Raw genomic sequence first — 26,495 nt, 5'->3', positions numbered from 1 at the left:
AATGAAGGAGTGGATAACAGTTTCCAGATTTTTGGCAGAAACAATAGATTTTTCACAACGAATGTGAAAAGAAAATAAATGTACAATAACCTGTAGGTAATGTGCTACTATGTTTAATCTGATGTAAGACATCTTCAAATCTCACCTGAGCTTACAGTTGGTTGATTTTGGCAACAAAAAGTTTCCTGCAAGTAATAAAATATTGGATTAATTACAGAACGTTCTGATTAGATCAGCAGTTACTGACACTTTGGTTTTCATTTAAAAAGGACCTGATGTCTTATTTCCACCTTTGGGAGGCATTTTCGCCTACAGTAATAAAGTTGTTTAAAAAAAAATGACATATCTGAGCAATGATCACAAACTAACAACAAATTAATTCCACGATGTTTGAAATGTTTAAACTATAACACAGAAAACACACAAACCCAGCAACTCTGCAAACATCTTACTGGGAACATTGTGTGAAGTTAAAATGACAAGATCGTTTGAAAAAATATCAGTAGGGACAATTCGGCAACAACTTGACATTGGTAGGAACATGTCCCTACCATCCTTACCCAAATCTACACTCATGAGCAGTGAGGGAGCTCTGTTATGTAGGTGCTGAACTTACAAACAGGACCATGTGGGGAATGTGTGGGACGGCGTGTGCTTTGGTGGTCAAAATTTTAAAAAGACACATGGAACAAGATTTTACCACTGAAGTAATTAAATCACACTTGTAAATGAAGCTACACTGGTGAGCCATACTCAATTGACTGCAAATAAGCCGTAATATGTGTCATAGTGATGCGCGGATCGCAGTTATATCCGCGGGCACCGCGGGTCAGGCGGGCTGAGTCATAAAAATTAACATTCTGATTAATAGCGGATGGGTTGCGGGTGGGTGAAATAATACATCACTTATGAGGGAAATATTAATTACATTCTCTAAAATGTGAACATATTTTAAGCTTCATTTTCCATCAGGCACAAATTAGCAGACTAGACTCATTGCGCCAGTTGCGGGGTCCATTTGTCTTAAACAGCAATGGCGGCAAAAAAGACAGTGGGAGAGCTGCAGGCAGACAGAGGCAGCATACACTAATGTTAAGCTACTATATGTGACAAGGCACACACACACACACACACACACACACATATATTCTTCTGCCACATGCACAACTGCACATACGGAGAAGAAGAAGGGGAGGTGGGTGCACAAACACACACACAAACGCAGCGATGTCAGCCTGCCTTAAGGCAGGCATTTTCATTTTACAAAAAAAAAACTTTTACTTTAAATAAATGTTTATTTATTTAAACTTGCCGCCTGTTCTGTAGTCTTTGTTACCAAGGTTTTTCTATGCGTTGTTAGCGTTGTCCACTCGCATATTTGGGCTCAAAGATGTATGGATGTTTTTAGTATCCATTTTGAGTAAGGAATGAGAAAAAGAAGTGAAATCCTACTACTACTGTGTGTTTTACATAGCCTCCAGAAGCTGGCCAATCAGAACAAAGTGGGCTCATTAGAAGGAGGGCCTTAAAGAGACAGGAGCTAAAACGGCCTGTTTCAGACAGAGGCTGAACTGTGGGGCTGCATAAAGGGCCAGTATAAAACAAATAAAGAGTTTTTTAAACTGTAAATCATGCAAAGATATTCCAGTAGAGCCCCCGAACATAAATATAGACCTGGAAATGTGCATGATATGTCCCCTTTAACAACAGGACAGACCATCATCAATGTGCAAAACAAAATGAAGCATGATCTGACAGGGTTCGAAAGGGGTGAATGTTGCAAGAGCATCAGTCATAAAAACTTCAAAATGATTTAATGTAGCCACAGAGGAAGAGCTTTCGTGTTTAAGCTCATTATTAGAAATGAACAGACACTTCCCAGCATAGGTGCTTACAACTAAAAACTTCAGTCTCGGTAACTGAATCAACACCTCTGCGGTAACCTCAAATCTGTACAGCTGAGAACTTGAATGACATCATTTCCAGGAGGACTGAAAGTTGTCTGTCTGTTTATCTTCCTTCCTGTCTGCTAGTCTCTGCATGAGCCAAGCCACTGAACTCCATTAGCAATGTGGCAAAAAAAACAAAAAAACAACTCACAGTAAAAAGCAATTTACACCGTACAAACCAAGTCTTTCTAATATAGTGTGTACTTTTTATTTGAATCTACCTCTCTACTCCCAGACTTTATATTGGCTGTGCAAATGCTGACAGACTGGGTCGATGGGGACAAATGAAATAGTTTTGTAAGGATGGCCTGAGGAGGGGAGAGGGAGTGAGAGAGAGGGAAAGAGCGACAAAGGGAAAATGAGTTTTCATGAGAAAAGGTGGTGCAGTGCAATCTTTCTGCTGCATTATTAACTAGAGGGTCCATTATCACAGAGTAACACACACACACACACACACAGACACACACATATATATACAGTATATCGGAGCAATGGGACTGTGCATGTGGGCCACTCATGCTCAGTGTGCTCATTTCAAATATAGCCTTCCAGAGCACTATACATCTGAAAAGATGAGGTCAGAGAGCTAAAAATCGATAAAGTAGGGAGTCAGAAGTGAGTCAAAAGTCAAACATCCATCCTGAGCAGTGGTCACCATGTGTCGGTCATCAGTCTGAAGGGGCTCCACTCACAGTTGAAATGGTAAGAGCGGCATTCATGCGATAATGATTCCACAACCGTGACACACACACACACGCACACACACACACGCATTACATTCCATTGCATAACAGAGCAGGGTGGGGGTGGGGGGCGAGCGTAATGGTCATGGAGGAGCGATTGAGGAGAACTTCTCTGGGGAGCTGAAAGGGAATTCTTGCTGCAGTATACATGATACCAAGCTTGCAGCGTTCATTTTGAACCTGCAACACATGCAGCGTTGATACATAAAGATCAACTAAAGTATGCAAAACAAAGATACAGGTCTTTATACCAAAACACAGATACACACGGCAACAACAATAACCTAGCCTTCGCTCTAAACCCTAAACTGACCTCAATCTTAATCCAAAGTTAATTCTAATCTTTAAAGCAAGCATTCACAAAATGCCCCCACTCTAGTGATGTCAAGCTTTAAGTGGCACTCTTAAGGACAGTATGTAAGCATTTCTAGTCTCATTATGATGTGGAATTTGCTGTAAGTTCATTGTTTGATAATGTTTGTACAAACCAGTAGTAGTCAAATTCAAATTTGCTAGAGATGATTCTATTATCACAGCAAATAGAAATTCGGAATTTTTTTAATGATCTTTTTAGTGCTAAATTGTTAATCAAAGAACCAATTACTCAACAGACAAAAAAATAACAGCCAACAATTTTGATTTTTAAGTTATTTGTCGAACAAAAATGTTCAACATTCACTGGTTCTAACTTTCAAATGTATGTGAAAACTTGCTTTTTTATATTATTTTAAATTGAGTACTTTTTGATTTTGGACTGTTCTAAAAAAAAATTGAATAATGAAAATAGTCATTAGTTGCAGCCCAGGATTTCTTTTTTTTGACACCTTTGGTGTTTTTGCCTGTTCAGTTTCCACAAAAAGTGACGAGCCCGGTCTGCATTCAAATAAAATGCTGTCGCCTAGCATAAAAAAAACAAAAAAACAATAAAATGCAAATTCTCATCTGAATTCACTCAGACAGTGATGGGAAGTGAGGGCAGTGAGGAGAGAGGAATGTGAGAGAGAGAGAAAAAAAAGGCAGAAACAGTCTTTCAGCTCACCATTTTCACCTGTGTGTAATTATATAATGTCACATCAAAGTATTGCGTAAGACTCTATTTATATACCTCACCTATGGCTAATGTGAAAGAAAGCTGCAAACAACTGTTAGCTGTACTGGGAGTGGGAACAGCCCACACATTTTTCTCACTCATTTTCTCACACACACACACATACACATACTGACATTCTTCCATGCACAAAGCTGTCCCTCAGCTGATTTACAAGACTCTGCTTTCATCCAATAAGACAAGTCAGGGAGTGCAATGAAGGACGAAAACTGAAGGCCGCACTGTGTTCAGCCAGAGACGGGAGAGTAGTGTTGAAATGAGGGTTGAGCCATGCAGATGATATTCTACCTGAAGCCTGGGGACAAGCAAACACAGTAGACTTGTCGTTATTTGCTACAGCAAAATTAATGTAGTGAGAAGCATGATACGATACTAGCTGACTTGGACTAAATTTGCTCCGACCGGCCTTATCAGCGAAACCTAATCTCGCCTCAAGTTTACTCGTGTCAACATCTCTGTCTGGCAAACTGCTACAGTGATTTCCTTTCGTCTCTCTGGACTCATTCCTATAATTGCATTCTGCCAACACATATACTGTTTACTCAAACAGCATGCGATTTCATTCATCTCAAAATCCACGTATATTGAATCACCTGAAATCATGGCAATTTGTGGTTAAGAAAAGAAAAAAGAAAAAAACCTAGATTGGCCTGTCTATGTGGTGATCCCAGTGAGCTCAGGTCTGTAATAAGCACTTAGTGATCCTGCCGTCTTCTCCTCCCTCCTCTGTTCCTTCCTGCCTTTCCTCCCTCAAGAGCCCAGCCCTATGTTTCAAAGCCAATTAGAAGGGCCTTTAAGTTTCATTTATGTCATATCCTCTATGTGTCCACCGTTGCAGAAGAAAAAAAGGAGAGAGACAGAGTAAAGTGAAAGGAGGTAAGTGGCGATGTGCGAATTTAGTCTATTTTCTAGACTCTCTTGGCTCACCTTTACTGCCTGCGATTATTTCTTGACACCTTGTTGTGAAGTTCACACCAGGCAACGGAACTAACAGCCCAACAGACCACAGAGAAAACACTATCACGCTAAGCACACATGCGTGCAGACACCAATGGTTAGTTAAAACATATTGTAGATGGAGTGGACAGAAGCAAATAATACTATGGGAGCATATAACAGGGGTTTTCAAAGTCTGAGGCTGTGGGTCTCGCCTCAGACCAAGCTTGGAAACTCCACCTCCCCCCAGTTTACTTGCCTTGTTTCGCTCAATTCCTGAATGCCTATGGGATCATGATTATGTTATTTGATCCCATAGACACTCAACAATTGAGCCAAGATAGCCTGATACTGCTGTTTGACATGACCTCAGACCAAACCAAATACATAAAAAAGGTCTGTCTGAAGGCATTCATTTGTTTCTGACTGTGGGAAAGTGGGAAAAACAGTAAAATTCTCCCAAACTACTGTATCTCAGAACTATCTCTTTAACCAAATCACACACATTTAGGCTATTATGTGATCTCCTTTTGATAACAAATATAATATTTTTTCATTTTCATGGTCCCTGAAACTGTTTGGTGCCCCATTGGGAAGGACCACCTCCTACTCTGAAAACCCCTGGCATATAACAAACATCAGGGAGGCTAATTTTAAGCCATTTCCTTAACTGATCATCAGCCATGTTACTGACCAGCGCAAAAGTATTGTTATAAAATCCCCTTCATCTAACAGTGAGTCCAGAGTAAACCTTGCTAATGCTCAGTCTGTCATGCAGACAAATAATAAGCAACTGTTTACCTTTTGATGGCCACCTGGAGAATGACTGATGGGAATCCAATTTCAGTCCCAACACACGGTAACGGAGACACAAACATATGTGTGAAAACAGATCTTCTCTTTCATATCAAATCAAAATTGACACAAGTCAAGTTGAATCTTATAGCCCTGGGGCACAAATTCTGCCCTGGCCTGGATAGTAATAGACATCTTTTGCATTATTCAGACAGATAAATAAATAAAATACTATTCGATATTCACTGGGAACTATTCCCACTATTCCCAGAGACCCATTTGCGATTTTCACAACTCTGTCTTTTTGTATTGATGTCATGTTCTTTAGTGATCTGATGCTTGTCTGAATGAGCCAGAATCCACAATAAAATCTAATTAAACTGGAAACCCAAAACCCTATAAAACACAGGGTATAATGAACTGCACCACCTCCTTCCCCATAAAACACACAGACAGAAATGAATCATATCTCTTCCACAGGACAGGTTATTGGGAACCAGCCTGTCATACTACAACTAAGTATGTTTAAGGCAACATGGTCCTGACCCTTAAGGCCTAACAAAAGCTAACAAAATGCCAATGGCACAACCGAATAAGGGAAAATTATTTGAATGAATGAATGAAGTCCTGCTGTGGAAAACACCCTCTCTGATGGCACAGACTTTGCAAGCACACACAAGTATGCCCCTGTTACAGTTTCTCCAGTTTTGCAATAATGGATATTCTTGATGGGACCGTAAACTCAAACTTTGAAATCCCTCATCTTCGACAAAGCTGATAAGAAGCATGTCTTTAGCTATCATCTTTGGCTGTTGTTCGCTCTGCATGTCTACCATCAAACTCTTACTTCGCCTGGTGACAAAGCTAGCCATTGATTGTTGATCTGTGGATGGGCCCCCACCTTCTGCTGGGTGCTTCACTCTCAATTGACTGTGCATAGTTGTTGTAGACTCGCGATATGCTAGCTTTCCCTGACAGAGGAGTTTGAAGGAGTTCCACACAGAACTTTTTGACAGCTGTAGTAGCATGTTTGTGTGTATTGTTTGTACAGTAGCATCTAGCCCATCTCACAGTGCTGTAGCAAATGCTATACTGCCCTTGTCCGGGAAAGAGCTGAACTGAATGTGCCACACATGTTTTTACCAGCACCTGGCAGTAACGTGTTACTACCCGGCGATAAATCATGCCAGCGTCTATTTTGAGCACATTTACTGTAGGCAGAATATAGGTCATGGGTCTATATGGGCCTTAGGTTTAAAAGTTATACCATGCATAGAACATAACCTACATAACCCGGGTGTCGGCCTGTGTTATTCTCTTAATCAACTGTCAACTAATCCACATTCACATTCAGTACCCAAAGCACACACACACACACACAGATACTGGGACTTTATTTTTGGACAGCTCGGTTGCTGAATGTGAAAGGTGACATGGAGGGACAGCGGTTGGGGACAGTCGCCGTCTGTCCTTGACATGGAGGAGGGGCAGGGGGACACTAAGAGGGTTGCTAAGAGTGGTGATAGGCCCAGTTTTTCCATGCCCTGAGGAGTTACACAATCACCCAGATGTATTTTGGCATTGTGAGTGGTGCGGAGAAGCTCTGTGTGTGTGTGTGTGTGTACGTGCTTTTCGTGATGCCTTGCAAGTCAAAGTCCGTTTTTGCTGTTTAGGACAGACAGACACTGACAGTGGTCATGCATCGGGTATGTAGGGCAAAAGACTGTAGCCTCATGTCTACTTGATCTCTTGCCATTTTCTCTGCTGCAATGCAAGATAAATATCCTCTTTCTATGCGGGGTACACAGTAACTGCAAGAACTGTGAGCAGTCTGCTTGGGCTGGTTTGTGTTTGCTTTATATGCTGGTTGTGTTTGTTGATAATGACAAAAACAGAACAGGCTGAAGAACAGCTAACTGATGTTTGTGTCTCAGTAATGCTAAACAAATTTATTCTGATCTAGCAAACCCAGTCTCATCCTTGTCTTCACAACTACCGCTACTACTCTCTATCAAAAAATGAATGAGAAATGTAAACACGATTACTTTAAGGTGTATGATGAATGGAAGACGTTGCTTTCTAGTGTTGCTGCAGTGCTACAACAATGACATAAATCCTGCACTAAGCTATAAATCAACCCCTATACCCTTGGAGTCTACAGAATAATCACTACACCACTAGTACAGAGAAGCATAGTGCAGTCTCTAGGGTCAGTTTATACTTTTTCAGCATTTCACTGAGCAGTACAGAGTCTGTGTAACAAAGGCCACACTCCATAAAAGGGTCCCAGGAAGGTCAAAAAAAATGACCAAAAATCTGCTATTTTCAACAGTGTCAACAGGGAGAGGAAACTCTGAGCTCTGCGAACCCAGCAGTGCTACCACATTTAAAATAAACACTGTCTGTCAGCAAAGACAACAGTCTCACAGCATTAATGCCGCCCGTTTGTACAAACTATAAAGCTGCCCCGAGAGAAAGGAGAGAAGCAAGTAGGAACAAAAGAAATGAGTGTACGATGGGGCAAAAAAAGAAAAGGGAAGGAAGGAAGATGGGGAAGGACACGCCAGAGATGATGTAAAAAAAAAAAAAAAAGTGCGAAGAGTGAAATGGAACAAAAAAAGACATGGGAACAACAGAGAGTAAGAAGATGGGAGGAAAAGTAAAAAAAATAATGTGAAATTGTAATTAAAAAAGGACTATTTTCCACACTCCCGTAAGCATCGTAAGTGGACCATTAGGCAAATAAGCTGAGGCTCTAGCATTACTTAATGACGGAGTGTAAATATTCATGAGATTCAGCAGCATTTTAAATGCTCTGTACGTGTTCCCTGAAGTTGTAAATGGGTCTACACTGTCTGGACCTGAGATGAGAGGCACTTTTAAGTAAAGCTCTCAGATTGCTAGTAAGCTTTTCGGAATGTTTTTTCACCTGAATGAGATCAATGTCCACACCCCGAAATCACCTCTCAGTACCTGGAGGAAAGAGAAAGCACAACAACACAATGCTGTTCTGATTACACAAGATATGAAAGCACACTAAGACTCAATGACATGATGGTGAGCAACATGCACAGAGCAAAACATTCAGAGTAGAGGATGAAGCAAGACGCAATTCTTCCCCACAAAGTCTTATTGTCCGGGGCGACAACATGCTCAGACTGTACCGAACGAGCGTGACAACATACAGTTCTCTACAACACAAAGGATAATAAAGAACGTTAAAAAAAAAACAAGATAAGACAGCTAGAAGAGTGTCCTGTTTGAGACCGCGGCAAAAGGCGTAGCTTTCCAATTCCACAAGTGCTTACAACAAGGCTCTAAGCAGCAATATTAGGCTTGCTCTCCCCCTCCAAAAAGCCATCCCAGCTCACATTAGCGTCTAAGAAGCTAAGTGAAGACGACAGGCATGCCACACTGAGCCTATTTCTATTGACAGATGCAGAGAGCCCGAGCACAGGGTCGACTTTGCTGGCAATCTGTTGTCTCTCACTGCTCTACAGCTTCAGTCATTATGTGTACATGTGCACCATAACCAGATTACAGTCACAATCAGATTAAACTCTCAGGTCATAATTGTGGACAAACTTGAATCTTACCTGTATTTATAGAAGCAAAATCCCAGATTTTTTTGGGTGCACGATGTTAGAAAAATGTATTTTCTAACAGATCGGTTGGCTGTCAACATGTTTTGGACTCAATCGTTCTCTCATTTGTGTTATCATGGGAGGCTACTTTCAGTTTGTCATTGAAGATAGCTTCATGTATCCATCCAGTTCCTTTTGTAATCTCATCCAAAAACAGAATTCAACAAAAATAAACTGGCAAATATTGCTGTTTCAGAACTCGCTTGATTTAGTTGGTTTATGTTCTCAATTCAGTGAAGTATTTATTGTGATTTTGCTGCCAGCTTGTTTTTTTTCCTACTTTCAGTTTGTCTTTGAAGAAAGCCTCATTAGAATTCCCCGCAAATTACCATCTAAAACAAAGTGGGAGATAAATACCGCAGTGAAACCCACAGTGATGGCTGACTAGATTTACTAAATGGACTCCAGTCTTTTTTGTAAAAAAAAAAAAAAAAAAAAAAAAAAAAAAAAAAAAAAAGTTTACCACCAACCACACAGCAAACTCACACAAGGTCACACCCTCCCAGAGCAGAAGCTGAAAACCAACAAATAAGAGCTGTATTCACAAGCTGTCTGCCAGTGAGATAATTGGTGAACACACTCGAGTGAACTTCTGGTAATGTTTCTGAGACAAAAAGAAGATGCCTTATGACTGTTCGCCCAACAACTACTACTTAAAGACAGTTAACTGTGAATGTTTCTCTTTAAAAAAAAAAAAAAAAGTCAAATGTTCTTTTTTCACTTGTTAAATTTGCACTTATGTAAGTTGAATTACCACCACTGCTATCCATGCTGCTGTTGGAATAAAAAAAAAAGAAAAATCTACTTAAATTGATAAATTCATGACTAATAAATTTGGTTGTGCTTACTTACTTCCCACCTTTATCTGACTACGATAATAAACTGGTTAAGATGTTTGAAACATGAATATTACATTGGCAGGAGACTCGCTTCTGTGTTTACACTGCCTTGTCAGTTTGACACTATGAGATTAGTGAACTAATAACACAGTCTGTCTTCGTAAAATAAAAAGGATATGAAAACCAATACAACAGTGTGGCTCTTTCATCTGTTTACAGTACATTTTTTGGGATTTAGACTTGGCTTGGAGGCATAATAAGCTATATCAGACATTGACTACACAGAGATTTGAAGTTAAATTAAATTGTTAATGTTGTTGTTGTTACTGTAATCATAAAAAGGAATGGCAGGACTATTCTGTGTGTCTGCCAGATCCTTTCAGACTACATCAGTTTCACCAGACACATAAACACACACACAAGCCACCCTGGGGATAAATTCACTATGCAACAATACTAACTGTTGCTATACATGTAGAGGCTGGAGGGACTTGCTGCAAGATCTGCAGTAAGCTTTCATAACACTATGTGTCATTTCACCTCAACTTTTAAAAAGCGACTGCGCAGTACTGAGACACTTCAACCGCAGCATATCATAGCAACAGTTTGATCCTTTTATTGAAATGAACTGTGATGAGAACACTCCATAGATAGTACTAAACTAACTAGCGTGACAGCTGCACAGTGAGGACTCCTGTCACTCCACTGGACAACGCAGTTTTCATGGTCACAGGAGGAGAGAGACACTCCAACAGAGAGGCACTCAGGGACTTAATCTGTGTGGTATGGTGGCACTCTCACCAGCAGCGGGCTAAACAATTCACAAGCAATTTCAGTAATTGCTGAGTTAGGGTCATGCTGAAAAAACATAAGAGTATAGATTGAAGAATTTTAAAATGTTGTGTGTCATTCCAGGATCTCACTTGACCGGTTTGGCTTCCCTGTTCATTGCAGTCTCTCGGTGGATAAGATACTTTGACGTATCATCTACCCTAGCAGGATTTCTCACATATTATACACCGCAGCACAACAGCGCATTCTGTCTCACACTTTTTTTTTTTCCTGCCTGCCAGCCCTCATTCTTGCTGTTGGCCAGCTGCTGCCTTGTAAAGCAAACCCAGACTCTTAGTCCCACTGCAGAAGAATAGCAAAGGAGGAAGCCAAAAAACTACCTTAGGAAATGCACTAACATCCTGTTGTTGGGTTTGTTGCAGATACACAAAGGACGTAAACCCTCTCAAAGTGGGGAGAGGAAACACTACAAAAGGCGTATGTCTCTGTGTGACTTTACATATCAATAGCGTGGTGGGGGGGGGAGAGAAGAGACGCCGCTGTGCTGACACATTTCGAAAGAATGCTTTGAGCAGTGATTACATTTAACAATTCATCTATCTCTTTGGTGACACTACAGCGCATGAGTATTGATTTGGTAGCATGTAGAGCTGAAACAATTAGTAGATTAATTGATGAGTTGATCGACAGAAAAATAATAGACTATTTTAATAACTGATTAATCGCTTAGTCATTTTTCCAAGCGAGAAAGGAACATGCTACACATTCTCAGGTTCCAGCATCTCAAAATGATTTGCTGCTTCTCTTTGTCATATATATACATACACACTAACCTGAATATCTTTTGGTTTTGGACTTTAGGTCAAACATTTGAAGACATCACCTAGGACTCACCTCAGAAGTTGCAATTGCAATCTCCAGACAGCTGGTGTACTGTATAGGTAGAGGTACACTCATGGTCAGGGTTGGGATGTAATAGATTATACTACTGGGATATCAGACAGTGGTATGCAAGGGAGGAAACTGTTATCAGAATGACTGATAAAACTACTTTCAGATAACCTGACAAAGCTGGAGTCTCATTATCCTTTAGGGCTCTGACACAGCAGGTCAAACTAAAAAAAAAAAACTAGGATTAAAAACTTTGGCATTGCCTCATGTCTTCTGATATGAGTTGCACTTGAACACACCAGTAGCTACATCTAATATACTGATGTACAGTAGGTTCATATGCAGTCTACACACATACACACACACACACACATCATTACAGCCAATTATTTTCACACCGCCTAAATCTTCTGTTTAGTTTATAAAAAAAAAAGTTATGGCTGCTGCTTCACTGGGAATCAAAAGCATCTCCAGTGTAAGAAAGGACTGTTATTGTGTTCCAAGTATTAGTCAAGCCCTTCCAAAGGGAGACAAAGTGCCAGCAAGAAAGTTTAGATTTTAGTAGCATATGCCCAAAAAATGAGAACACGCCAAGTCGTAATGTGATCAGATCTGTCGTACTGTGCATAGTCACTGTGCCGTTCATCACTTTCCTTCCCCCAGTGGCATTAGCTCGTGCTTTATGCCACGCCAGGATGCACTAGCTTTTGGCTCACTGCTGGCACTCCCAAATCCCGTCCTACCTCCTGACTCATCTGCTTCTACTTCAGTTAGTGATTTCCAGCCTTTCCGAGAATGACTTTCAGCAGAGTACGAGCCTGGACGTGTTGTATTCTGCTGTTTCTATGTGTAGGCGGAAAGCATCAGCAATAGAGACAGACATAGTAAGAGCAAAGGGTTGGCTTATTCCCAGTTGAGCTGAAGTGTGAGTTGTACTCCTTTATGAACATGAAACATGATTTGTTGTTGAATTGGACTATAGTCTACTGAGGCTACTGTAGGTGGGAAAATGTATATCTCCTCCTACAATATATTTTTCTCTGATTTTATTCCAAATTAGTAACTTTGGAAAGAGTATCTGGCACTGTGAGTGTGTGGGGGGGGACACAAAAATCTAAACTTGTAAAGCTCAATTTTAGCTGCACTGGAAATATCTCAACATAATGATGTTACATCATCTATATTTGGGGCCCTTTTTTTCTGCTGGAGTCGGTAAAATCTTCCACAAAATAAAAAGTGGTTCCAGAATTGCAGTGACAGCTGTTTGTGGCCCTCATTAGGCAGTTCTTGTGTACCGGAAGTGTGGATGTAGCTGCGGCATCGCTGCTCGAAAACAGCTCAACAATTAATTCGACGTTTTTTGAATATCTGCTTCCTATAACAGAAGAAATTACTCTTTTCATTGTTCGAAGAAGATAAACACATAATTGTGAACTCATAGGCACTCATAGGAAGTTCTTTATTTTTTTTTCCCTTTGTCTAAAATGACTTCGGCTCACTGTTTGTTTGTGTGGGGCTGATTTAACCCCGAGGGCTTGCTGCAATTTACACATTCCTGAAATGCTAAATCTTGGAAAGTGTCAGACGGTCAACAGAATCTGCGGTGAATTTATTACGTAACAGTCTCTCACTTTACGAGCCCTACCTGTCTGAGAGAACGGCGCCCTCGGGAACGGTTCAAAACGCCGAGCAGCCGTCTGCGAGAAGCGAGGCGCACAAGAGCATCACATAATGTTCTCATCACAATCCCTTTCTCATCCCAGTGCAATCCTAACTGGCTGAATGCGAACAATAACGCACAGAGCTAAAGCGCTAATTGAGCAATGAACATCATTTTCAGGAGCTATTAAGAACTCAAGTGATTGCATTGTTGACTGTCTTTTGTCTACATGCTACCCTTCCACTCCTCAACACCTCTCCTCCCTCCACTCCACACACACACACACAACACACACACACAAAAACACACAGACGGTTCACCTGGAAACTGGCACCACCCTGAACATTCACTCAAAACACCCTGCATTTAGGCTGTTGCATAATCTTTGGCAGCCTGACTGCATAAGAGGCAGAATACAACCCCTGAAGTCAGATTACAGCTAAATGACTTCGCTAGACGTATAAATGTTACTAGAAGAACAGAGTGATTCAACAAAAGCACACTGCGGTACTGTACCGCATGCGTGTCTTTGGAAATGCCAGTTACTTAACCACGGAAGTTTTACAATCGGTGTCCTCCTGCCCTCACAGACTCCATTTAACAAGTAACTGGTATCTGAATGAACAGTAATCCAGCTTTAATTACTGGGAAAATTTAAGTGGAGCAAGTGTCACATTTCTAGATCAAGTCTGTCTCAGGATGTCTAATCTCCTTACCGTTAGGTCCCGCTGTGTGATCTAGAGCTGACCAGAGTTATAACTCTTACATAGACAGATAACCTATTCAGGATGTGGAAATTTACCTCAGACTGAATCAGAGTTTATTTTCCAGGCACATTTTTGTGGTTATGCAAGAATGTTAAAATGACACTCAACAAAACTAAGAGTCAGAAAGTATTATAGTATATGCAGCAGGCAAAACGATATTACAGTTATTATCTGAATCTATTATTTTTTTCCCATATATTGCTTATAATTATGCTGTAAACTCCATATCTAATATATCTAATATTGTTGAAAGATTGCTTAAAAAGGCCCAACCCAAAGCTGAGTCAATGTAAAACAAATCCAGTGACGGATTTTCCTGCGCAATCAAAATATCTGTTAAGTCAACTAAAATGCCTTTTCATCACCTTCACAATAACATATTTAGCAGTGATTGAAAAACGCAGCAGTGATATTTTTCAGAAGGACAAACAGACCCATGAAAGGCTTAGATAAACATACTGAGAGATGACCTGAGCTGTTTGAGGCTAACACAGCACACCAAAACAATCACAGCTCCTTCTGAAAGTCCATGTGTCTTATACATGGAATGGTACACGTAGTTCTGGGCGTCGTAACCTCATTCCTTCTCACTCTTTCGGTAAACTCATCTCTGCTTTCCTCTGGGAAAGGGCAGACAGCTGCTGGTCACTCTGAGTAATGTGTTACTGTTTTGTACCAACAGTCCTTCTCTTGTTTTGAACAAATCCTGAGACAGTGGGATCAGCTTGATGCACTTACTCCCCCGGTGGGAAAAGGGGGCACTTTCAAGAACAAATTTTCAAGAATGGAAAAAAAGAAGCATGTCTGTGAAATTCCACGTCAAAGACACATTCCCTAAATGTGTGTTTGTGAGGGGAAGAGTAAGCGTGTGTTTCAGTGTGTATAGCTCCTGTAATATGGCTAGATGCATGAAACTGGAGAGAGAATCAATAGCACACAATGAGAGGGATCTTAAAAGCCATAGTTTATAACAGGATGGACCATGTATGTAGAATGTATTTCACAGGAACAAAACCAGGCACTTAAACACAACATATTGACTTATTATGGACATAATGTCTTTACACTAGGGCTGGGCAATATGGACAAAATCAAATATCACAATATTTTTGACCAAATACCTGACTCTGACTATTAGTGCTTTCACTAAATATTTACACAAAGAGATTTTTGATAAATAGTCATCTGTAATGTGGGTATAATGACTAAGTGGGTAAAGGCAAATAATAGACCAGCTGGAACAGTCTGGGGAAGTTGAGAAAATGACATCACTTTACCGTAATGCAGCCTTTAAAACCAGGAAAAGAACACTCATGCCATATCATGATATACAAAATCTAAGACAATATCTGGTCTCATACCACGATATCAATATAATATTGATATATTATCCAGCCCTACTTTACAGGATGCTGATATTTGGCTTCATATCTGAGAAAATATGCTCACAGTCTATCTAAGATACAAACATGTCAGCCTACCTGAAGGGACGTAAGGCAGAATCAGAGATGTGAACACAGTGCACAGCTAGCACAGACATTAGAAATAGATTTCATGTACACAGCCTTGGCCAGTGCAGACTGCAGGAATGCTCTGTTTGTCTAGTAGCCTGGTTTCATGCCTATAATCTGACTGCTACCCAAGGGGGACCTGCTGCTTAAAATGGAAATAGCAGGGCACCCAGTGACCTTTCAGGGCTCAGTGGAGCCATCCACTCTGAGCATGTTATGCTTGGAGTTGTGGATACAACACTCTGCAGCTGCTGTATGGCAAAACATGTATGATTTAAGGCTGTGGTGAGGAGCAGACACAGCAAATCTGATTTAAAAAAAAAATCAGCTATAAACGCAGTCAGTGCACACACACACACACATATGAAAACCTTACTGATGTCATCCTGAAGAAGCTACCTGCAGCCAATGCTTTGTCATCTACCACTATAACTGTTTACTCCAAAAATAGCCCAGCAAAGAGTTAAAGGCTTCACAATTAGACTTAAGAAGACTCATCTGACATCCGTTATGGTCGGCTGGCAGTGATATAAGCACAGGATATCTTGCTGTGAAAATGAGGAAATGGCGAAAACATGCGACAGCAGTTAATAATCGAGAGTGACAGATCATAAGCCAGAACGGCTCCCACTATATTATTACACTGAACAAAAGCACCAAATCTTACCTGGCTTTCTGAGATAACGCCGTCTTGATTGGTGTAACCTCAGGAAAGGTTGAAAAGATGATCTCCTGAATTGGATTAACGAAGAGGCGGCCAACCAGTCAGTCAGACGGAGGAGGGGGATATCTCAGAAGGGGTGATGCCCATGTTCATTTATGTGTCCCTCCAACGTCGGGGTGGAAACATTTGACCCGCTACTGTCTTCTACAGCGCCTGTAATCAGGCCCCGGTGAGACTCTAATAGCAACAACCATCAGCGAAAAAACAAAACAGAAAGAAAAAAAATAAGCAAACCAGAGGGAAGCATAAGCTGCAGCTGCCACTCTGCTATTTGTTGAGGGTTGTTTCTACACCGGAACAGCGGTCTACTCTCGGTTACTGAAGAGTGCGCAACGTCCAGCCGTCACCCTGTTACACAAATCCTGCGATATGCAATAGGCTTGTCTTGTTGCAAAGAAATCCGGGGGCGGTGTATTTACCTCTTCGCGGTTCCTGCTGCCGTGCTCGGTAGGAAATCAGCTGCTTCGTACTGGAGGGACGCCATTTGTTCCGTGAGAGGCTTCCCGTCTCCTGTCCTGCGCTGCCGCTTAGAGGAGAGCTCTGCACGAACAGCTTCTCACAACCGAGAGTGCCCCCTGCTGGCAAAACACCGCAATAGACTGTTTCTAACAGAGCTTTCCCCTAGTGGCGTATATATTACGGATATCACACTATTACGATGTTCATTTTGTAAATGTTGTATGATAGGTTATTTGTTAGAAAGAGGTCAGTGTTCAGTACCAAAGTAGTTTTTTTATAGTACATGTACTGTCATGATATATTAGCACTTGATTCAATCATTCACTCCACCTTTCTCTCTCTCTCTTCTCTCCTTTTCACAAACACACACTAACACAGTCTGTGTCTGTGAATACTCATTGTCAAAGTCTTACAATTATTATTATTTTTTTAGCCATGCAGATAGTTTGCAGATGCTGTATGTGTCCAGGTTTTGAAATCCTGGACAAATAAGGTCAATACAACTAATCATGATCCCTGAATCTGAATACAATTCTCATTTGAACTATTTCTACCAAATGAATGCTGCTGTTGAATATCAGAATCAGCTTTATTGGCAAAAAATACAAGGATTCTGGTTTCTAGTGGTTCTCAGTGTTCTTACACATGACAGTTCTTCAGGAAGATACACAAGAACAACCAAGCTGAAGAAAGACAAACATAAACATATAAAATTATAATGTACACGCAAGAACATTTTCACTATAAGTTTTCAATGTGAGCAACAAAAACTAAATTCCATTCAGCTCCATTTATTGGCGTGGAGGCAGAAATGTCAGAGAATGACATTTTGAAAAACTGAGCAAATAAAAGAATAAAAGGGTTCTAGGGTAAAAGCCTTGTTAAATGTGGTCTATATCCTCATGTGAACACATTTTAAGCTCTTTATCAAAATGTTTTTACAGCCTCCATATAATATTAATTCACCATACAAAACTAATGCAGGTTACCCTTGTGGTTGAACAGCTGGGTTGCTACAACAAACTTAGACCTGTCCTCAGCTAACAAATGACAAGACAGGCCAGTCATCTCAGTTCAGTCAGGATAAAATGTCCACATCATGCATGACCCATGGCAACTGTGGGGTGATACACTGATACACACCAGACTCATGAAAGGTAGATTATATCTCACATACCTAGAGAATAAAAAGGTTAAAGTTCGCTTCCATTGTCCAGTCATCAATGGCCTTTGATCAACTTACTTTACTGGCATCATGCATGTAAGTGCAAAAGCCAATGTGGCCAGTTTCAGTAATAAAGTGTTCATGAGCAAAATTATGTTGTATTTGTTTAACTAAAAGATCATGTGATGTATAATGTATTTTTTGCACATAGCTGTTAATGGTCGTGATGGGAGAAAGTGACTTAACTGTGTTGTGAATGACAAAATAAAAAATAACAAAATAAAATAAAACAATTTCAACAAAGTTTTTAAAAAAAATCTAAAATATATTTATTTTTTTTAAATTATTTATATATTTTAGCCACAAGCTTCAGTCAGTGCAAAGAAACATAATATTCAATAAAAACAGGAAAGTGCAAAACATTTTGATGAATTTAAATCTATGCATTAATACTTGAACAAGTTGTAAAAGTAACAGACATAATTCATGCTGTACAAATTATGAGTGCAATAGCAACAAAGGTAGATCAAAATCCTTCAGTTGTAAAATTTCACCACTCCAGCTTCATGTCGGCTTTGCTCCAAACATATTTCCCTCCTCTCTTGAGAAACATTTTCTCATCAAAGCCACTAAAGGTAATGGCCTCCTTCACGCCAACATCAAGGATGGACTTGGATGGGTCCTTTCTACCCTCTCGACAGTCCAGGAAACGCATCTGAAAAAAAATAAAGAGTAAATCAGTTTAGGAGTTTCACTGCTCATCACATGAGGTAAGTTACATGTGTATTAAACTGCTTAAAGGCAAATGACGATTTAGATAATTTTTTCTCTCTCAGCTAAACACCTAAAAAACCTGCTAATTTCAATAATCACAATTAAGCCTTTCCACTATGTTCAAGGATTTCAAACAATCACCATTTGATGACTTTTAAGTGCTTTAACTGTTGAAGGAAGTACTTTCACTTTCAATAATTAGTAAATGGCCCACTTGCACTAACAGTTAATCAAAGAAAGACTCCTATGGCATAAAAAATATTATATACTTTTATATATTTATATTATATACTTACATATTCATCCAGGATCAAGTAGGAATTCCTCATCTGTGAAGACAACCAAAATCACAAAATGTTACTTTGATTGTCAAGGGTCCCTTTATTCCCAACATGACATAGGCAATATTAATATCATAGCAATTATCATAGCATAACTTTGATATAAGTATGTATTTCAGTGAGATTTGACTTGCTATCATTTGTTTAGAGATGATATTTGTGAACAATAGTATCTTGAAGTGAAAATGTTGTTAGTGTAGGGACATATGGAGAGAAGATCACTGCTAATAAGGCACCTACTGTAGCTGTTTGTAATCTCATACCTTCTCATTGGACTCAGGAACAAGGCAGGAGACGTTGCTATGTCTATCCAGAAACTCTTGAAACTGTTGGTCACTGATGACGAACCTCTCGGCCTCTCTCAGGGCATCCTCTCCTGCATTCTCGCCGTCAATCAACAGACACTGGAATACCTGAACACAGGAAGTACAGACGAAGAAGATGAGTATATCTGTTGTGACAAAGATACACATAAAACATATACACACACTCTCCTTTTTCCATCCTTACCTTCCAGCGGACAGGCTTAAGTGCGTCGATAAGCTCCGTCATGTCTTCGTCAACATTGAAGGTGTTGATGACAGAGTTGATTTTGAATGCCACTTTATACTGCTGGCACCAATTGCGAATCTTGTAGAGGTTGTCCACATGGCTCTTCCTGCCCTGGGTTCTGCCAATCAGCTGGTTGGTTGATTCATCAAAGCTGTCACAAGAGATGGCCAAGATGTCTAGATAGTCACCTGATAAAGGGAAATAGAAAGAGGTAGAGCCTGTTTTTGGAAATCTTGCATAACCTTTTTGAATTGGTGCAAAATGACATCAAAAATATTTTCATATGTTGCCAACAGGTGTGCATTGTGGTAAGAAAAGAGCTACAACACAATTATTGAATGTAATAGTGAATTTGTCTTAAAAATTTGACACTAATTTGGGATGTTACCATATTTCTGGAACCATTTCTCTCTGATCATGCTTCCATTGCTGACGATGCTGACACTTGGTAGCTGGAGGTCCTCTTTACAGTACTGAACCAACTTCCCCAGAAATTCCCCCTTCTCATGCAAGAAGGGCTCTCCTCCAGAGAAGTTAATCTTTTCCATGCCTAAGAAGCAGATACATACATTAAACTGCAAGCAAGAGGTTTGACACAAAATAAAATAACAGAATATACAAATCTGTCAAATTTACCTGAATCCGTCAGAAGTTTCAGACCCCTCTTGGCTTCCTCCAGAGGCAGAACGAAGGACGTTTTTGCAGTATGGAAACAAAATCCACATTTATAATTACACTGGCGTGTAAAATGATAATTGACACTTGTTGGAGTCGTAGCATTTTGGATTTCCTTTTGTTCCAGCTTTTGAGTTAAAACAGGTGAGGTTGTTTCCTTGCGGGCTCCTGCTGTCCAGTAACAAACTTTTGAAAAGACGCTCGAAAAAAAGCAGTGGAGGGTGCTGATGCAGAGCCGCAAAAGCAGCATTGCAGACGCGACTGGAGAAAAAGAGAGATTCATCTTCGGAGTCCTATCACACCTGCTATGTTTGCACTTTGGATGTCGATGTCTTAAATACTGAGCTACAGGGCGCACCTTACATAACTTAGAGATGATGCGAAAACGGTCAGCTGAGCAGTTTCTGTTTACAAACAGCGAAAACGAAACCCAGCTGGTGCGTGGCAGATAAGGCGAGAAGTCCAATCATTACACTGATACAATAATGATAAGAATTGACAATTTAATTGAAACGTTATATGCATTATAGAGGATTGTATGTGTATTAGTGAGATTCCATAAAATGTATAGAAATATATACTTAAATCACCTTTAAAACTTGCACAGAATCAAAGCTGTCAAATGTTTTTAAAAGTTTGTCTGCTAATGTTTATTATTTTGTGTCTGTATCCTTGCGCGTTTTTTTTTTTGTTTTGTTTTTTTTACTGTCAGTATAAGACTGTTGTAGTTTTGGTAACCTTTCTGTGCAAGCCTGATTCGTCTCTGTCTTCATAATAATGACTCATTTCATTCCGTGTTTCTTTTATTTTATTCCTATATCCGCAATCCATCACCCTTGTTACCTTCCGGGCCCACCTTTTGATCACACCTGATCGATTCATTGCGCTCATGTGAGCACCTGCCACCTGTCAAATTGTCCTACTTCTTTGCTTATTTAAGTATTTTTTTATAAACATAACTTAAGCTCAAACTCCTCCTTCACAGAAGAAAACGCGTTAAGCTTATCTTGCACGTACAGTTGGGGTGTTTAAGTTTTGTTTTTGCCTGTTTGGCTAAGTTAACTTTCGTTTTCCCTTGCGCCACACCTCGCACTTAATAGGCTGTCACTTGTCCGGACTTGACTCTGACCAGTAGCCTAATGGCGCGGCGTACGATGGCTGTTCTTCCTCAGTGGTCTTCTCGTATTTTTTCAGTGGAGCAGGAGGGAGCACCTCTCTACTTTGCAATTCAAGAAAAGCACCGGGGAGCTGAAGTGCCACAAGTGTTCAGAAAAGTACTACAGCATGACAAGTGTTACTCTCTCCTTGTGTGCAGCAGCGACAGAGTCCGAAAAGCCAAGTTTTACTGGGAGCTGAAAGACAAATTGTTGAAAGATTTGCCTCCGGAGTGTGATTTGTCTCCCATGTCATCATTTCTGCCAAACGTCAAGGATTCACTCATCAAGGGGTATTTTTTAAAAGATTCATGTGAGAGTTCCTCATCTACAGAGCGACTTCTGCGACGTTTAACGCAGCATGACCCAGTGTTGGTGTGTTCATACTTAAGAGGTGAAGATGGTCGACTGTGGACTCAGCATCTCTGGTCTGACGCAGAGTGCCCAACGATGGAAACGTCCAAGAATTACTATGTGGTACCGTCAGAAGCGCCAGAATATCACCCATCTACTCTCAACATCATCAACTCTGATGTTTTCTACAGTTTTCAGGAGGCCTATGAAGTTTTAAAGAAGGTTCTGATACTCTTGTTATTTAAATTCACATACTTCTTTTACAATTGCATGAACTAAATGTATGAAAACATGCGAGAGCTGAAAAAAATGGCACACTCGTGTGGTAGAAGGTGGTATAGCATTGTGTAACTAGTGTCTCAAAGCAGTTCATTCTTCAATTTATCTACCAGTGCCAGCTGGCCCACAGTAGTGTGTGTGTTCATGTGCACCACAGTCTGTGACTCCCTCCTGCCTCTTCTCACTACAGCAAACTGATTTTGTCTGTTCCGCAGTGTGGTGACATCATCCCAGAGGCAACGTCTGTATTGGAGCTGCTGCCCAGCAGAGTGGAGGCCAGACGTAAACCAGACTTCCCTGTTATTGTCATAGAAGGCCTGGATGCCACAGGTTAATGCCATTACCTCATAAATAAATACATGATCAGCATGATGTATAGATGTCTTGTTAAGGTGATGGCCGGTTGTTCTCTGCTAAAGCCATTATCTGCTAGTGAGCTTCACCTAATGGAATATCATGTATCATGACCTCAGAAAAGTTACATCACTGTGAAAATGGTTTATTGAATAGCTCGCTCATCTAATATTCTTTGCAAACCTTATAAAAACTCGACCATGTACATTAGCTATAACTGGAAGTTTTACGTCAGACAACTTTTCATCAGTCACTTTAAACCCTCATTAAATTTAAAATAGAAAAAAAAGACCTTCTATGCTCCACAACTCTTTTTTTTGTGTCTGTTCCCTTCTTTGTTTGTGAGGTGAATCTTTTCTCCCTCCCTCTTCCCCATCATAGGTAAGACCACTCTGACGGAGTCTCTGAGGGATACTCTTGGGGCCGCTCTTCTGCGGTCCCCTCCCCAGTGCCTCTCCCCCTGGAGGGCCCACTTTGATCAGGAGCCACCCCTCATCCGCAGGGCCTTCTACGCTCTGGGGAACTACATCACAGCAGAACAAATAGGCCAGGAGGGCATGAAGACACCTGTCATCGTTGACAGGTAAAGGCAGCTGAGATGTCAGAGGTAGAGTGAAGTCTGCCTATTTTGTGACCTTTTTCTCTCTTTTAAGAAGTTGTAAGAGGATAAAGGGGACAATAGAACAACATTCCACAGGGATCTTGGCCTACAATTCAAAATTTAACATCTCTTAGTCTACCTATGAGACTCATCCACCTTTCAATCCTCCATTCATGATCTGTCCCCAGATTCTGGCACAGCACAGCAGCGTATGCCATTGCCACAGCAGTGAGCGGTCCAGTGTGTAACCTTCCAGCAGAGGGTTCGGAAATGTACCGTTGGCCCAGTGACCTGCTCCAGCCCAGCCTGGTGGTCATACTTACCCTGGATCCTGAGGAGAGGAAGAGGAGGCTGAGGGACAGAGGTCAAGAAAAGACTGTAGAGGAGCATAAGCTGGATCACAACCAACTTTTCAGACTCAGGTGAGGTAGTTTGATTACATGTGCATAGAATATCTGTGGAATACGTACAAGTTCTAGTTTACAAGTGTAACATTTCACATTTAAAATATTAACATTACTTTTCCTGAAAAAAGAAAGATTCTCCTGAAGTTCATTTTAATAATTTCGACCAAAGTAAAAAATAATTTCCAAAGTAATTACCAGAGTTATAGGACTTATTCTGGTTTGCTGAAAGACATGCCTACTGATTTTTTTGCCCTGGGAACAACTATCTCATCAAAATGTTCCATTTACACAAGAAAGACTTAAAGACTTACAATACAATACAATGAAAGCCCAACTAATTTGTTAAGATGGACATTTAGTCTTTAATCCACAATCACAAATGACTACTGCATAGTAGGTGTATATTGTAACATAAATAAAGCTTTCATAAAATAGATGTATCTGGGATTGTATTATGATTACATTCTGTAAATCTGACAGAAATACTGTATTACAGTACTACTGTACAGTATGTTACCCAGAATTCAATTCAATTCAGTTCAATTCAGTTTTATTTATAGAGTGCCAAATCACAACAGAAGTTATCTCGTGGGACTTTTCACATAGAGCAGGTCAGAATATGTAATAACAGACAAAGAAAAAGTCAACACATTTTACTATGTAACATGTGTGGAGATTTTTATAGTCTTTGATGAAAAAAACTTCTCTCTGAGTGTGAAAACATGAAACCACAGATGGTGGTACAAACTGTACCAAACGTTTCACTGACTCAGGTCAGTTCAGTCTGAGTCTGATCCATCAAACACTTAACAATCAATTACTGTCCCGTGGGGGAAGCAGCTGATGAGAAAGAACAGGTGATTAGTTGCTGAGCTGTTGTGCTCCATTAAGCTGGTCAAAACTCACAGGCACTGCCGGGCCAGTTAGTCGCTACGCAGACAGGTCGATGGCTACCTTCATTCATCCTCTATCCTGACAGAATGGCCTTTCCACACGGGACAGCCAGATGTTGGGCCAGCAGAATTAGAAAATGGAGGGAGTTGACGGCCCCTGAGAGAGTGAGAGATTCTGTGGACTTGGTCAATCACTATCACAAGGACTATTCTTCATTTGTCTCAGGAAATGGCTGCGCTCGGGGCCATCTGTTTCTTTTCTCATATATATTTCTCAGATGTTATGCAATTCATCACTGTCCTAACTTTTCACCAAAACTGCAAACAGTTAAAATACTCAAATATCCAGAAACAGATTAATAAATGTAAAGTGTCATTTGCTGTGTTTATATGTGTATTTTCTTCATTTGTTGACCATTGTGTTTGTGCATGTCTCCTCAGGGTGGAGGAGGCTTACCGGAGGATCAGTGGCCCAGCTTGCGTCACTGTGGATGCTAGTCCTCCTGCAGACCAAGTGCTCCAACAAGTGCTGCTTTTAATTAGGGGCAAATGCCACTTGTAAACAGTTCTCCATCTCCCCTGCTGGCAGCCAAGCATCAAGTGGACGCAGTACCTCTTTTCACCACTGGGTGCCAGTAAGGTGATGTGAATGTGATAATAGGAGGGCTGGTGGCCAGATTGGAGTGTGGAGAGGAGATCCTACTCAGAATGAGTAAAGGTTTAATGGCCAGGGGCCAGAACCGCATGCTACAATCAGTAATACATATTCATGTAGACACACATACATGTGCAGATTCTGAGACACACACACACACACACACACACACACATACACACACAACAATTGTGCAGAAGAAGTGTGCATTTAACTGCTGTGAGCTCTTAGAAATCAGATACAGTGTAGCTGCACTTATTGACAGCTACTTGTATTTGGACCAACAAAGAGGAAATGAGTAGACATTTAAAACATTTATACAGTATAAGCACTTCAGAATCAAATTTACATTCAGATAACAGTTAGGTTGTTTAAAATTAAAACTAAATGACAGTAAATGTGTGGTTGCGATCTCTCCTTAACTCCTTATGTCTTACATAAGCCTATATGAAGTTGGTTATTCATATGTACCAGTATATCTGTTGCTTGTGTAAGTTTGTATGAACTTTCTGTGAACACATTTTTTTTGCATTTTACCAATAAACAGTCCTTTTTGCAGTGCACTGTACATTGCAGTTCCCTTTAGTTCAACTGAATGATATCGACACAAATGATGCCACTTGTATTGATAACCTCTGCGGCTTGCAGTGGAGTTATAGAGTACGCTGAGAACATATAGTGCTATTTGTACTTGATGTTCTCATGGGCACAGGCACATCTACTTGTATAAACACACACAGAAGCGTGCACATTTACTAAGAGCATATACTGTATCTCATTTATATAGGGAGGAAGTGTATATTTGGCCTATGTGATGGGAAGATTAATTGGGGGTTTTAGTAATTATGAGCTTGGCAAAGCTGCGGGCTGGAGAAGACAGAGTGACCCATCTCTTTTACTGTGATGCATCAGCAGCGCGCCAACCACTGCAGACCCTATTCATATGGCAATTAATGGAGCGCTGTATATCAATGTCATTCCAATGCTCCCCCACATAAGCGCATGGATTACTCCTACTACCAATTACAGCAATCCAATGTTTTACTGAGTGGAGAGGTGCTGTGGATGCAAATCTTAGCATCACATGTAATCACATAAACTAAAATAAGGTGTCATTATGTTTATGGAGTATGGATTCCTGCATGAGGTAAGTATCTCAGAACAGTTTACTGAATTCATAAACTCTCAGCTGCCTAGCGACGTTATAGATGTGCTATATGACACAAAATGAATGTAGCTCAAACCTGTGTGGAATTTTGATTGCTATTAACACCGTAGCCTCTGTCTCAAGAGAGGCCAGAATTTATGAAGTAGGAGAGCAAAGCAATTAGGCTTTATGCCATACATCATACCTGAATGCAAAGTTGTGTGCGCACATGGTGTTAGCTATATTTCCATGTCAGATGTTGTTATGCTTTGTTATTCTTGGCAACAAAAGTGAGCGGTGATATCATGCCATTACTGCGCCTCAAC

General features: G+C 40.4%; 3 protein-coding genes across 4 annotated transcripts in view; 1 reads left to right on the top strand and 2 right to left on the bottom strand.

The window, feature by feature from the left end:
* Nucleotides 1–16,892, bottom strand: part of rnf144aa (ring finger protein 144aa) — a 33,697-nt gene extending 16,805 nt beyond the window's left edge. Inside the window, exon 1 of one of the 2 annotated variants that reach the window (XM_067614057.1) lies at nt 16,303–16,892. Coding sequence is in view for 1 of the 2 variants with exons in the window: in XM_067614056.1 (XP_067470157.1) it covers nt 15,606–15,664 (59 nt within the window). In the remaining variant the exon portion in view is untranslated. Of the gene's footprint in view, nt 1–15,605; nt 15,736–16,302 lie in introns of those variants that run through there. The other variant, XM_067614056.1, reaches the window with a different exon arrangement.
* A 496-nt stretch (nt 16,893–17,388) lies between these two features.
* Nucleotides 17,389–20,738, bottom strand: rsad2 (radical S-adenosyl methionine domain containing 2). The gene is made up of 6 exons (XM_067614034.1): nt 20,287–20,738; nt 20,039–20,200; nt 19,609–19,838; nt 19,362–19,511; nt 19,054–19,086; nt 17,389–18,698 (listed from the first exon to the last, which is right to left on the bottom strand). The coding sequence occupies exons 1-6, from the start codon at nt 20,606–20,608 to the stop codon at nt 18,534–18,536; spliced, it is 1,062 nt and encodes a 353-aa protein (XP_067470135.1). The 5' UTR covers nt 20,609–20,738; the 3' UTR covers nt 17,389–18,533.
* A 598-nt stretch (nt 20,739–21,336) lies between these two features.
* Nucleotides 21,337–25,590, top strand: cmpk2 (cytidine monophosphate (UMP-CMP) kinase 2, mitochondrial). The gene is made up of 5 exons (XM_067614033.1): nt 21,337–22,055; nt 22,328–22,442; nt 22,848–23,049; nt 23,256–23,489; nt 24,809–25,590. The coding sequence occupies exons 1-5, from the start codon at nt 21,465–21,467 to the stop codon at nt 24,927–24,929; spliced, it is 1,263 nt and encodes a 420-aa protein (XP_067470134.1). The 5' UTR covers nt 21,337–21,464; the 3' UTR covers nt 24,930–25,590.
* Nucleotides 25,591–26,495: the final 905 nt, after the last annotated feature.

Source organism: Thunnus thynnus, chromosome 16 (genome assembly GCF_963924715.1).
Source record: "Thunnus thynnus chromosome 16, fThuThy2.1, whole genome shotgun sequence".
NCBI classification, from domain to species: domain Eukaryota; kingdom Metazoa; phylum Chordata; class Actinopteri; order Scombriformes; family Scombridae; genus Thunnus; species Thunnus thynnus.
Note: the sequence above shows the minus strand (reverse complement) of the source record. Positions and strands in the feature narration are given on the sequence as shown.

What these genes read in the sequence shown, in the direction of transcription:
- rsad2 (XM_067614034.1), bottom strand. Translation starts at nt 20,608, where the DNA reads ATGAATCTCTCTTTTTCTCCAGTCGCGTCTGCAATGCTGCTTTTGCGG. An exon ending in GAAATGGTTCCAGAAATATG is followed by an intron (nt 19,839 to 20,038) that starts GTAACATCCCAA and finishes TCCCTTTATCAG; the next exon opens with GTGACTATCTAGACATCTTG. An exon ending in ACTTGATCCTGGATGAATAT is followed by an intron (nt 18,699 to 19,053) that starts GTAAGTATATAA and finishes ATTTTTTTTCAG; the next exon opens with ATGCGTTTCCTGGACTGTCG.
- cmpk2 (XM_067614033.1), top strand. Translation starts at nt 21,465, where the DNA reads ATGGCGCGGCGTACGATGGCTGTTCTTCCTCAGTGGTCTTCTCGTATT. An exon ending in CCTATGAAGTTTTAAAGAAG is followed by an intron (nt 22,056 to 22,327) that starts GTTCTGATACTC and finishes TCTGTTCCGCAG; the next exon opens with TGTGGTGACATCATCCCAGA. An exon ending in AGAAGGCCTGGATGCCACAG is followed by an intron (nt 22,443 to 22,847) that starts GTTAATGCCATT and finishes TCCCCATCATAG; the next exon opens with GTAAGACCACTCTGACGGAG.